This window comes from Pimephales promelas, chromosome 2, assembly GCF_988280905.1.
Source record: "Pimephales promelas chromosome 2, fPimPro1.hap1.1, whole genome shotgun sequence".
Taxonomy (NCBI): domain Eukaryota; kingdom Metazoa; phylum Chordata; class Actinopteri; order Cypriniformes; family Leuciscidae; genus Pimephales; species Pimephales promelas.
The window spans coordinates 7,763,166-7,777,142 of record NC_142770.1 but is presented as its reverse complement, the minus strand read 5'-3'; the positions used below and the strand labels follow the sequence as shown (position 1 = coordinate 7,777,142).

Here is a 13,977-nt window from a genome sequence, read left to right as displayed (position 1 = left end):
TAAATTTATTTTAGCTTGTTGTACTTTAGTAAAACTGTAAGGTTCGTCACATCTGTGAGAATTCAATTAGCTAAATAAATTGACAAAAAATAAACAAGGATTCATTACAATTTCAAATATTTTTACTTTTACGTTCAAACTTAAGATTTCAATAAAATTTCGCAATAGAAAAGCCAAAGTAGTGTAATTGAACAAATTGAAGTTATGCCCAAAATAATTTCGCTAAAATGTCAAATTAATAAATTGAAAGAGTTTGTGAAACTACATTTTTGTAGATAATAAAATGACTTGGAGTTTATCTTCATGAAAACTTCAACTAGTTTCGTTTTTCCTTGTTAAAACGTGCCATCAGATTGTCTACATGAACTCATGTATCCTATCAACAACTCAACAAACAGGGCATTTTCATATCGAATACTTTAATATCTATTGTAACATACTTGTCAATGTCAGAAACGTTAGAGCACTAGTCTACAAATCAACCGCATTAGAATAAACACGTGGCGTTTTTTGAAATGCTTCATTTGCTAGAATATTGTAATCGTTTCATCTTTCGCACTCCATTGAAACAGTAAAGTTCAGTGCAGTTCAGTAGCTTAATCCAGCCTCGCATTTAGCTTTCGGTGAAACTTGTAATTATTAAATGGCACACAAACGCGTTTAGCGATACAAAGCCTTAAAACTTGACCCGTCATGATGTGAACTTGTAAGTTCTGAAGTATTACATAGACTGTTTTGCCTTGAGATTTGGCTATTTAAATGTGTATTTGGGACAAGCCAAGTTTCTAAGCATTTTATGTAGCAGTTAGCTGGAGATTAGCAATTAGCAGATGGACGTAACAGTGCCGGTACAGCCAGTCAGATTAGGCTATTCAGTGGTGGTTCATAGTTGAAAAGCACATTTCTGCTTTAACGTTTACTCTTTTGGAGAACTGTATGACTTGCGCTGTTTTTTTTCAGGCGTGTTGTCGAATTTACCGCCCTGTTATTTATTGACATTCGAAATACCTTAAGCCCTTGACAGAGGCACTAGGCACAAGCACACGCCCCAGAAAATGTACAGTTTCTAAAAGCACATTATTGTAGAAGTGTGCCGGGGACTTAAAACTAATGAGTCGAGATTGGGGCCATTAGAACGAATTAACACCACTCGAACAAACGCAGGCAAAAGCCGATGCTAATCCACGCCCGGGGCGTCGTGGAACCCGAATGTCATGTGATACATGAATGTATATACAACTATGTTGCTGTGGAGTACACATGTATATTTACACAGAAATGTCTGTTGTCACAGAAAAAAAACGTTTATTTGAAAAATAAAGATATATCCTACAGATTCCTCAATCAATGAAAAACAAATGGTCAGTGTATTTATTTTTTTGAACGTCCCACCCCCCAAAAAACAACATATACTTATTAACAGTTTACAAATTAGTCTGATGTGTGAATGCATTTCAGCTTAAAACAAAATAAAAGCAACTATTATTAACAGCAAAGTAAACCAGAACAATTGTAAAAAACAAACAAAAACAAAAAATGGTTCCATGAGTAATTTGGGTTTCATTCCAATTTTTTGTTATTAACATAAACGCAGGTAAGAGTTACTGGCCACGATTTTCATTAAACTAATCTAATATCTTAAAACGTTTGTGATGGTCGTTAATATGAAGACCATAGCTACAGCTAAGCTGTACAAACACTTTTGAAACGGTGGCATCCTTCATACTGTAAACCAAATGTCACGACTTTAGTCAACGAGATATATTTGTGTGATTTTGCGTGTCGACAACCACCAAACGTTTGGCAAAACTATTTTACGCTAAATGCCGACTCTACTTCAGCTATTCAACTACTATTTCGGCTTTTAGCTAGCTAGCATTCCGCCTTCAACGCTTTTTATTTCATAAAGGAAAACGAACCAGACAGTTCTAGTAACCATCAGAAGGCACATCATGTAACGAGAGGAGACAGACCATCGTTCTTGGCTGAAGACCATCGTTTTACGTACAAACGTGTCGATTCCGACAAAGAGCAGAAACGCGAACATAAATCTATCGTATAAGTTAGAGTGGAAAACTAGAAGAGACCCATCTATATTTACAAATGTGCAAATGTTTACAGAAATCATACATTGGATAAAAACATCAAATGAGGTTTTTGCTGGCTTTTGCAATTAAACTTTGTTCGCAATGTTTGTCCAGAGTCTCAACGATAAAGGGAATTATGATATGCTTTGCTGTACTATTTTCATATAACGTTAAGTAAAATTGAACAGCTTTACGTTTAATATAGTTTTCATTGATTTTGAAAATCTCAAATCTCAGTTAATAGAAAAAAAAAAACATAACTCTGGACAAGCATATGCGCTTACATTTAAATTAGTCTGATAAATAATATTTCCCTCTATAAAGAATTTTCTCTTCTATAAATAGTCACATAAAAATCAACAGGCAGAGATAAAGATCTGTATACAAAATAAATAAAAAAAAACAACAACAACTTTAAAACAGTTTTACAGTGTGTTGTAATATCTGGTGTCAAATCTTCGCTATAGTGCATTTTTCATTCCAAAAACACAAGTAATCATTTTGATGTCCCCCCCCCCCCCTATAATAGGCAGGCAAATTCAAGAATATAGACATTTTTAAATAATAAAAAAAAAAAAATGAAAACCAAGGCCAATTGGTTAACACAAAAAAGAAGAGAAAAGTATTCGATCCATGTAATGTACACTGCTTTTATACAGATATATATATATATATATATATATATTTGTTTTTATACAAATAAAGATAAAATTTGACAGAAATATCTGGGTATTTACTTTATGCACATATATTTGGGTAAACTGAGCCACTTTTTGGCATGCAACAAAGTGACCCAATTTAGTCAAACTCAATCTACTAGCTTCATTAAAGGCACACTATGTAATATTTCACCACTAGAGGTCGTTTATTCAAAACAAAGGCGTAGCTTGATGACGCCTCGGTTTGGCGGAATCATGGGAGTTGTTGTCTTCCGGTGGAGAATATGACGGGACTCGATATTAGGCACGGTGAATCATTGTAAATCAAAAAAACGAGATTCAAACAACGTGTTGAGCTGTATAACAATTGGTTTTCTTTCGATAAATGTACCCAAACAGTCGCCCACCTGTCTAAAAACATAATGTATTAGAGCATCTTTGGTGTTTCAATGGTTTCTACAAAATAAAACGGGAATTCGAGGGCAACGATGTCATTGATAGGCAATGCACAGACACGTAACATTGCTCTTGTGGTTTTTGGATTTTTTCATCCCAAAAAAAACTTACATAGTGTGCCTTTAACGGTTCGTTTGGTCAAACGGTTTGAGTTTTAATTTATACTGGCTGGTTTGCGAGGTGTGTGTTAAGCGTTTCGCTAAAATAGCTTACCTGGCAGTTCTCTGGTGCAGTACTGCGATATTTACCGTGGATAGTGACCAACACTGAAAACTCCCAGTGTTAGCATGTGCTGTTGAAAGTTGCCGTTTGCATCACAGCAAATAAACTACCATGCAGAATATAGCGGTACGTTATTTACACGTGAACGCGTCATTTCACAGAGCCGGTAAGTGGAGTGTTCGTTACAGTGTTAAACTGGGGAAGTTTCTTCACGAAGTCCGCCTTCCCATGACTTTAAAACAACAGCCGTATTCGCACACACAAACACACGCACACACACTACAAGTATCAGTCTTCAAAAGGGTGAAGTTCAGTCAGAGTCTTGGAAACATGGTCCTATGATGAAAGTCTGTTTTTTCAGAGAGAGAAGAAAAACAGCAGAACGATAAACTGGGCTAATGAGTGTCAGTTCAGTGTTTCCTCCATGCCTGCAGGTGGCAGTGTAGAGTTCTGATTCCCTGCACTCCGCTTCAAGTATGTCAGGCAGAAACTTGTTCAAGTTCACGCGCCCAAAAAAAAAAAGGGGTTTCTCCTCTCTCCATCCGTCAGTATTTCGGAAAGATTGTTTTCTCTTTGCCGAGAGCTGCCGCACTCCAGCGTTTCACTTCCAGACGTATCCGTACGCTAGGGTATGGGAATAAAACAAGAGTTGAATTACTCTGAATTCTTTAATCGCATCACCGCACATTAAACACTGGAACTGTCCACGCATTGCACTATGTAACAGTCCGTTCCTGTCCAGTAGGGCAGGTTTCGAACACTGCCTGGTTGGTCGTACGGGGTTGCCGAAGTGTGTGTGTTATAGGCAGTCTTTGCACAGCGCCACCTGGCCTTTCATGTAGTCTCTGCAGGGACAGATGCGCGTGAGGGACTGATGAGCCCCGGCGCAGCTGAACAGCAGCAAGTCGGACTGGAACACGCAGTGCCGCGCCGATTCACTGTAGGCGGGGACTACGATATCACTGGCGGACTCCACCGTCTTACACTCAACACCATACCTGCCAGCAAGATACGGAGAGAGAGCACTTGGTTTTTGGACATGCAGCAAGATTATCCCATGTTTTTTTTTGACATTGTATGCAGCAATACCATGTTTTATGCACCATAGTAATAACATAGTGCTATTTGAAGGTCTTACAGAGACATGATATTATCATGTTTTTAATTAATGCGAAGTAAATTAAAACGTAATAAAAATATGCATATAATAAATTATATTTACAATTAAATATGCAAGTAGTCATAATTTAAATATACAATAAATATTTATATATGTATTAAAAGCATTAAAATACATATTTGAAATATAAAAAATATTCATGGAAAATGAAGGAAAACAAAACAAATATGCATCTAATAATAATTATATTTAAATATTAAATGTAATATATATAAACAAAAATATATATGGAAAACAAAACCTTTTTAACATTTGATATTTAAATATAATTATTATTAGATGCACAGCACCACTGATGCCGATTTTATTTCCCATATATATATATATATATATATATATATATTAATTATTTGTTTATATATATTTATATATATATATATATATATACAAAAATATAAATATGTATATATATATATATATATATATATATATTAATATGTTAAACATATATATATAAAAATATATGTGGGAAATAAAATCTGCATCGAATACATAATATTAATAATTAAATATAAAAATACTTATAACATTAAAAATACATATGATTAAATAAAAATCTAATCACATTCATGAAAAATAAAGGCAAACTAAATTAAAATAACCATCTAATAAATAATATTTATATTTAAAATTAAAATATAATGAATATTTTAATGTATTATAAAATATATATATTAACAAAATTAATATATGTGTGTGTGTGTGTGTATGCGTGTGCATAAACATATATATTCTTATGTAATATATATTTAAATAAATTTATATTATAAAAGAATAAAATAAAAATAAATTCTGTGCATTAAAACAATTATAATCATGTACATTCATTTTAAAAATAAGAAAAACATACCAACATGCACAGGATTAAATCACATAAAATTCTTTTCAGGAATTCAATTAATATTATAAATAAATACGTTTTTTTATAATGACAGCCAGGTTGTTTAGAAAACGAGTCGGGAGCAAATAAACAGATTCTGAATTGCGATTGCAAAGCAGACGGTCGATAAAAGCCCTGTGAAATGCAACGCTGCCCTCTGCTGTTTGGATGAAGAACTGCGGTGTGTGTGTGTGTGTACCTGGCCAGATCCTTGTCTTTATTGAGATGCTGGAAGAAGGAGGGCTCACAGATCAGCTGCTCTTCCTGACACATCTGCTTGCAGGATTTCCCAGCCGGAGCCAGCTTCACCTGCAGGGAGCTCAGAGGAGGCCACATCACCTGACCGTGACAGAAGTCCTGCACACACAGACCGGTCGAGCGAGCATTCTAATGTCAACGTGTGTGTTTTCACAGATCACGTGATCATCTTATGAGATTCAGTCACAGGTGTACCTGGTTCTCGATAAAGGCGTTGACGCGCTGCAACATCCCCTCGCAGGTGAACTCGTACGGCAGGTACGGCTCGATCTGAAGACGAACATCATGTTCAGAAGAGAGCTAAATATGGCATTTCTGATCTCCTCAACAGTAGAAATGATTAACAAGTCAGGTCAATTGTGCTTAAATACTATGTTATGTCCTCATTTAGGGAGTGGAGTAAATGTGTGTATGCTGTTTTGTAACCTAGTTAAATTTAAAAAACTCCTTTAAAGGGTGACCTCAGAGAGGAAATGGCTCATGGATTAAGTAAATAATATTTAGAATACATCGATATGCTTCTTATATATTAAAAAAACATTATTATTTTCATGCATTATATTGATTATATTGGTTTGTGTATGTTTGGACATAATATCAGGAAGTGCACGTGTGAGATGATCCGTGTGGATGTACCTTCTGACTGAGGATTGCTTTAATGGCGTTCTCCACCTCTGCAGGATCATCTATGTTGACCGTCCAGACGTGCGGCCGCCCGATGTACACCTCGGCATAGGGGTGCTGGGAGGTCAGCTGGGGTCAAAGGTCAAGCGGACGTCAAACACGACGGATGGCCAACAGCAAAAACTCAGCAAACTAATGATAAACCAATAAGAATGAAGTACCTCTCTGAGCGTGGGTTTGCCCTTGAAGAAATCGGTGTTTTTGCTGCTTTTAGACGGGTCGAACCTTGGGTTCAGGAAAGCGCAGCCATTGGCTATGGCCTCCAGAGGGGCGGGGCCTTCGTAAGGAAAGGAAAGCCCAACAAAAAGCTGGAGAAGAAACAGAAGTCTAGTCATTTAAAATAGTGTTATATTACATAATAAATATTACATCAATTAAAGTAACAGAGAATTCAGTGAAACGAGGACTGAAACGTGTTATTCATGTGGTGTTTAATGTCAAAATACAGTTTAATATTCTTATTTTTATATTAAAAATAACTTTCGAGGACTGAAACGTGTTATTCATGTGGTGTTTAATATCAAAATACAATTAATATTTCTATTTTTATATTAAAAATAACTTCTGAGGACTGAAACGTGTTATTCATGTGGTGTTTAATATCAAAATACAATTAATATTCCTTTTTTATATTAAAAATAACTTCTGAGGACTAAAACGTGTTATTCATGTGGTGTTTAATATCAAAATACAATTAATATTTCTATTTTTATATTAAAAATAACTTCTGAGGACTGAAACGTGTTATTCATGTGGTGTTAAATATCAAAATACAATTAATATTCCTATTTTTATATTAAAAATAACTTGTGAGGACTGAAACGTGTTATTCATGTAGTGTTAAATATCAAAATACAGTTAATATTCCTATTTTTATATAAAAAATAACTTGTGAGGACTGAAACGTGTTATTCATGTAGTGTTAAATATCAAAATACAGTTAATATTCCTATTTTTATATAAAAAATTACTTTTGAGGACTAAAACGTGTTATTCATGTAGTGTTTAATATCAAAATACAGTTAATATTCCTATTTTTATATTAAAAATTACTTTTGAGGACTAAAACGTGTTATTCATGTAGTGTTTAATATCAAAATACAGTTAATATTCCTATTTTTATTTTAAAAATAACTTCTGAGGACTAAAACGTGTTATTCATGTGGTGTTAAATATCAAAATACAGTTAATATTCCTATTTTTATATTAAAAATAACTTCTGAGGACTGAAACGTGTTATTCATGTAGTGTTAAATATCAAAATACAGTTAATATTCCTATTTTTATATTAAAAATGACTTCTGAGGACTGAAACGTGTTATTCATGTGGTGTTAAATATCAAAATACAGTTAATATTCCTATTTTTATATTAAAAATGACTTCTGAGGACTGAAACGTGTTATTCATGTGGTGTTTAATATCAAAATACAATTAATATTCCTATTTTTATATTAAAAATGACTTCTGAGGACTGAAACGTGTTATTCATGTAGTGTTTAATGTCTAAACACAATTTAAAATTCTTATTTTATATTAAAAATAACTTCTGAGGACTGAAAGATGTAAATAATGAAATGTTTAACACGCAGATTCAAGTCTATATTAAATTATCATATTACTAATATATATATATATATATATATATATTCTTATTATTGGTAATATTTTCATAATTTTATATTAGTAATATGATAATTTACATTTACACACTCCTGAAGGTATTTGGGGTGAAATTCAAGCCTGAACGAATGAAAGCTGCTTGGGTTTCTCATGAATCAGGCCTGATTTCCATCTCAGCATGAGCAGGTCCGCTTTTAGACAGAGAGATGTGTTTAGTTGATACTTGAGAGGGAATTTTGGGACTTCTGAGACACTCATCAAACCAAACTTGACAGCTGATTCCCAGAGCCAATGAGGGCAAAGCAAATCTACCAGCAATAAAGCAATAAAACATCAGCAAAGTGCAGATGTTCGAACTCTCGCTGTGAAACGAATCATAAGCTCAAAACATCAGCTCTAATAAAACCCAACAGTGAGAACAGGTGGAATGTAAATCTGGCCTTCTCTTTGATACTCAATCCATGTATAATAGTGTTGTATTCAACTAGATGACTTAAGCAAATGTTTCCATGCGGTGCGGCCCATCCAGACTTGCACAATAGTGTGTGTGTGTGTGTGGAAGTGTGAGCTTCACCGGACACACAATGGCGGATCTGTGCTGCGGCCGACAGAAGAACACACGCTTCACACGCTCGTGTTGGCCAATCAAATTAACCCCTGATGCACCATTCATCATGCATTTCATTTATGAATAATGTTAGTTTAACCTCACTTACTTCATAAAACAGCTGGAAATATTTCTAAAAGAATATATACAATTACATTTAGTTTAAGCATTCAGAATTACAATTACTTGAACCAAAAATAGCAATTTTTATAGCTTGTAATATTAATAAAACACTAATTATAACAAATATTATTGACTTTTTTTAATACAATTTTATTTTAAATATTTATTTGTAATATAAAATTGCATACATGTATATGATAATTTAAAATATCAAATAAAAATGATCATCAATATTAATAAGAATAATATAGGCCTAAAATATATGTATAATATGTTTTTAAATATTTATAAAACTAATTACAACATAATTTATAATAATTATATGTATTGGAATATTACTAACTAGTTTATTATTAAAGTGATATTTAATTGTGTTCTAATCAAAATTATCAATAATAATAACAACATTAATAAATTAATATTAATAAAACATTAATATTAATAAAACACTAATTCTACAAATATAAAAACTAATTATGAGAAATACGGTTAGTCTTTAGTATTCATAATTATCTCCATTTGAAAAAAAGAACATTAAATATATACTCATATAATGTAAAATAATAATATATAATATTACTATTAAAATTATAAATAAAATAAAAAAATTAACAAAAGTATAAAATATAAAGTTTAATATTACTATTAATATCATCAGAACACTAATCATCCACGCTAATATTTTTTTATAATTACAAAACACACAAAAACGAATATTATTTATTGATTTATATGTATTATAAATTATTAACTTTTATTTTATTTTTAAATAGGTATTTAAAAAAATATTAATAATAATAATAATAATAAAAAGTAACATTAAATATATGTTAAATATAATACATGTGTAATATTAATATAATATTAAAACACTATTATGGATATATATGCATTACAAAATACTCATAACACATTTTATTAAATAGTTATATAATCAAAATAATAACAATTATGATATAATATTAACAATATATACCATTGTTATTTAAAATGAATAAATTATTATTATGTATAAAAAGGTATCAAAGATTTCTGTTGCTGAACTTCCAGTGTTTACCAGCAGGAGGCAGCAGAGAGGTATTAGAAAAACAGGCTGAAAGTGTAATATGGCTGAAACCGCGCCAGAGAACGATGGAGACGGAAACGAGATGTCTTCACGTGTGGTAAAGAAGATCGTTTGCATGTCTGAGGAACTCCGGGGTTATTTTGTGTATTTGTAAATTAGTCGCCGCACCGACGACTGAACCTGAAGACGAGTTCACTGGATGTAAATGAAGCAGCCTTGCTCTCTTTGGCTCTTTACATGAAGCTGAAACAACAGAAAAGTGAGCTCAAAGCGAGGAAAGTGAGCCGAGAGAGACTTCAGAGGAACAGCAGTGTGAGCACTTCCTCTCTTGTGGCTGATCTTCAAGCGTGGCACAGGCCACAAAGTTTAAAGCGAGCTGGGTAGTTTGAACATACTCGAGTTACACTACAAACTCAGGGTAGAAAGTCCGAATGAACCATTCTAGAGGTGTCATATCAGTTTAGTTTAATGTTTAGTTCACCTTGGTCTCGCGCAGGAGGAACTGGAGGTCGCGTCCGCTGAGGATGCCGTGGTTCCTCACGTAACTCGGCAGGTGGACCGTACTAGTGCCGTGGACCGTGCCGTGCACCTCCATGTACGAGTGAATGATGTCCAGGTATTTCTTCTTATCCTAAAACACAAATAAAGACACACACGTGTAAAAATGCGAGTCTTGTTGTGCACAGCTCAAAGCGAGTTTTCTTTTCTGCTGATGTAAGCAAGATCGCGTGGGCGTGGCTAAACGTTTTTAAATACATTCCGATAATAATAACGAACATTTATTTTATTAAAATTGTTTATATATATTAGAAAATGACTAATAATAACGAACATTTATTTTATTAAAATTATTTATATATTTTATAAAATGACTAATAATGTCTATTTTATTGAATTGGTATATAATCAAAACGATCAATAATAATAATAATACAAATAAACTGACAATAATAAAATTAGCATATTTAAGAAGATATAAATTAACATATATAAAATATGAAGAATAATATTATATTAGTACTGATAATATTCAAATGTAAAAAAATAACAAAATTTTTCTTTTCCGTGTAGGCGGGGCTAAATATTTGTAAAGTCTGAATTCAATAATAGTAAGAAGTAAAATGTGTTGTAAACATCTTATTTGAAGCCATGAAATGCAGATTTCTGCAGGGATCTATCCTGTCACCAGATACTCTGACTCGACTGACTGAAGCAAACAAAAAAAGACCACAGGAAGCTTAAAAAAACCTATACACACACAGATTTCTTTTTTTTAGCTGTCAGTTTTTTAGCTTTTTCAGTTGAGCAGAAGTGCAAAAGGAGACAGGAACAGTCAAACGGGACTCTAGGGGGAAAAGAGGATAAAATGAAGCTTTTTCTTTACAATCGCTCAAAGAATACAAAGAAGCCCACTTCCCGTCAGAGGGTGGAAACAGAAACACGGCCAATGGATTTGTGTGTGTGTGTGTTTCACAAGGTCACAGGAACAATAAGGAAAGTGAAAACACAGCAAAAAGTATTTATAAAAGAATTACAAATAACCCATAATAATAATCATAAAATTAATAAATAAAGCCTAAAAATGTATATATATATATATATATATATACACACACACACACACACACATTTTTAGGCTTTATTTATTAATTTATTTATATATATATATTTAACAAAATATATAAATTTTTAGGTTTTATGTATTTATTTATTTTATTATTGTTATGGGTTATTAATATATATATATATATATATATATATATATATATAATATAATATATATATATATATATCAATATATATTATATTATATATTAATCGCATCCAAAATACAAGTTTGTGTTTACATAACATATGTGGGTGCATTGTATATAATTATTTTATATATATATATATATATATATATTTAAGAAAAACATAATATTTATATATAAAACATTTATATTTATATATAATATAAATTATATGTAAATCTGTATACAGTATATACATGAAAATATTTATTAAATAAATACAAGCATGTGTGTGTATTTATATATATAAAATAATTATACACATTGCACCCACATATATTATGTAAACACAAACTTTCATTTTGGAAGCGAATAATCGTTTGACAGTCCTAATATATCTATATGTATATATGACACACACACACACACATATATATATATATAGTCACACATATGCTGCACAATTCACAGAGGCTGACTATCACTTTGTTTTTTATACTTGTTGCTTTTTGGTTTCATTATCTTCTTCACTTTTATGCTTTTCATGGTGACACTAATAATAATTAATAAATTGCAAATGTAATATTTAAAAATAAAACAAAACAATAAAATGAATTTGTATTTTTTGTCTCACAATGTTTAGCTGGATTCACGTCCAAGTTATCAGAACACAAACTACCAAACAGAATAACAATGATGTCCTTGTTGTTTAATGATCAATTACTTCCTTGTTTCATCGACTAACACACGCGCAATGATAAGACTATTGGGTAGAAAATGCCAACACAGCATGACACGCTGACACGGAGTGATCCGGAACTAGAAAGAGTACAAATGTGCACTGTTCGGATTCATTTAGTGCACGTAAGTTTTCATCTCAAATGTGAGGTGTTCACATACTTAAAGAGCATCTGTGTTCCAGATAGAAAAATATACACACATAGATGCATTACATGTGTGCGTACACAATGCGATGAATGTATTTGTGTGTGTGTGTATAAAGACAGTTAAGACTTTATTTGCATTTCAAAAGCTTATACACATATCCTTTGATCTCTAGACCACACACACACACTTCTATGCTCAAGTTTGTTTCCATGGAAACCAGTACTTGAGAGGCTGTGCAATAGCAGGAGTCTTTCTGTTTCTCTCGCTGGGTGAAGGACATCATCAGCAACATCGCATGAGGTTAAATGCGAGAACTAAACTAATGCTTTGTTTTTTTGAGACTGTACCTTTAATATATGTAAATGATCATTGTTACATGAGAGAAATAAAACTCTGTAATATGACTCTCTTCATAACACAATGCCAAATATGCAAAAAATTTTCCCTGAGCTTAAATGCAAATTAGCAGTCATTGGATTTGCTTCAATTCAAAGTTGCGGATTAAACTTTGCACCGTTTCCATCCCACGTGTTCAAGAGAACAAAATCGAAATTGGAGCAAAATATCAGAAAAATGTCCCTGAAATGGATTGAGAATCCATAAAAAGGCCCTATCTGGAAGGAAGTGTGTGGGATTAGACGTCCAGGAGTGTGTTCGCGTACGGACGGCGGGATTTGTTTTTCATGAGTGCTCTCTCATCACATGGGCCGTTTCAGATCCAGAAGGGACGTCTTAACAACGGAACGGCCGTGACCTCGCAGTGGGGAAACGCTGAAGTCATCAGAGTCGGATTGAAAACACTTTTTCTGGCGCGGAAAGTCGGAAAATGTGGCAAAGCAATCTAGTTTATAAACACAGCCGAGTTTCACATGTAAACAGCCCAAAAAAACGTTGGACGCGACTGTTGTTCGACAAGAACCCACCTTCCAGAAGTTGTCCACCTTGCCATAAACCAGCGACTGGTTTTGTCTCTTGATGTCGTCGATGTGCCTGACGTCACTGGCGTTCAGGTGCTGTTCCACCACGAAGCCCAGGAAGCTGTTATCTGGAGTGTGAGCTGCAGGGTAAACAGAACAACCAATCAGAGATCGATACAGTCAGCGTTAACTTAAAGGGATAGTTCACCCACAAATTCTGTCATCATTTACTTGACCTCAAGTTGCTCCAAACCTGAGTGAGTTTATTCCTTCTGTTGAACACAAAAGATGATATTTTGTCTTGGTAACCAACATTCTTTAAAATATCTTCTTTTACATTCAACACAACTCCATTTAAATCCATTTAAGATAATACAAGACCGGCAGACTGTACTTTATCCCTTCCATGTAACTCTAGAGAGTGCCGGCTGATAGGTCCTTTACAATCGGCAATCACATCATTACCGCATGTCTAATGGTCGACCGATATATCGGCACAAAAACTTATCGGCCAATACCGATATTTAAAAAAAAAATGCCAAAAATCGGCCGATATATCGGTCGATATTTGCCATTTTTTAAATATCGGCATCGGC

At 33.0% G+C, this 13,977-nt stretch overlaps 1 protein-coding gene across 1 annotated transcript in view; it reads right to left on the bottom strand.

The window, feature by feature from the left end:
* Nucleotides 1-4,076: 4,076 nt before the first annotated feature.
* The window catches only part of mgat5 (alpha-1,6-mannosylglycoprotein 6-beta-N-acetylglucosaminyltransferase), an 83,265-nt gene continuing 73,364 nt past the window's right edge, over nucleotides 4,077-13,977 (bottom strand). The window contains exons 11-17 of the mRNA XM_039682587.2: nucleotides 13,388-13,521; nucleotides 10,325-10,474; nucleotides 6,588-6,734; nucleotides 6,379-6,495; nucleotides 5,938-6,012; nucleotides 5,684-5,841; nucleotides 4,077-4,422 (exon numbers count right to left, since the gene is read on the bottom strand). Coding sequence (XP_039538521.2) covers nucleotides 4,224-4,422; nucleotides 5,684-5,841; nucleotides 5,938-6,012; nucleotides 6,379-6,495; nucleotides 6,588-6,734; nucleotides 10,325-10,474; nucleotides 13,388-13,521 — 980 coding nt within the window. The 3' untranslated portion in view covers nucleotides 4,077-4,223. The remainder of the gene's footprint in view (nucleotides 4,423-5,683; nucleotides 5,842-5,937; nucleotides 6,013-6,378; nucleotides 6,496-6,587; nucleotides 6,735-10,324; nucleotides 10,475-13,387; nucleotides 13,522-13,977) is intronic.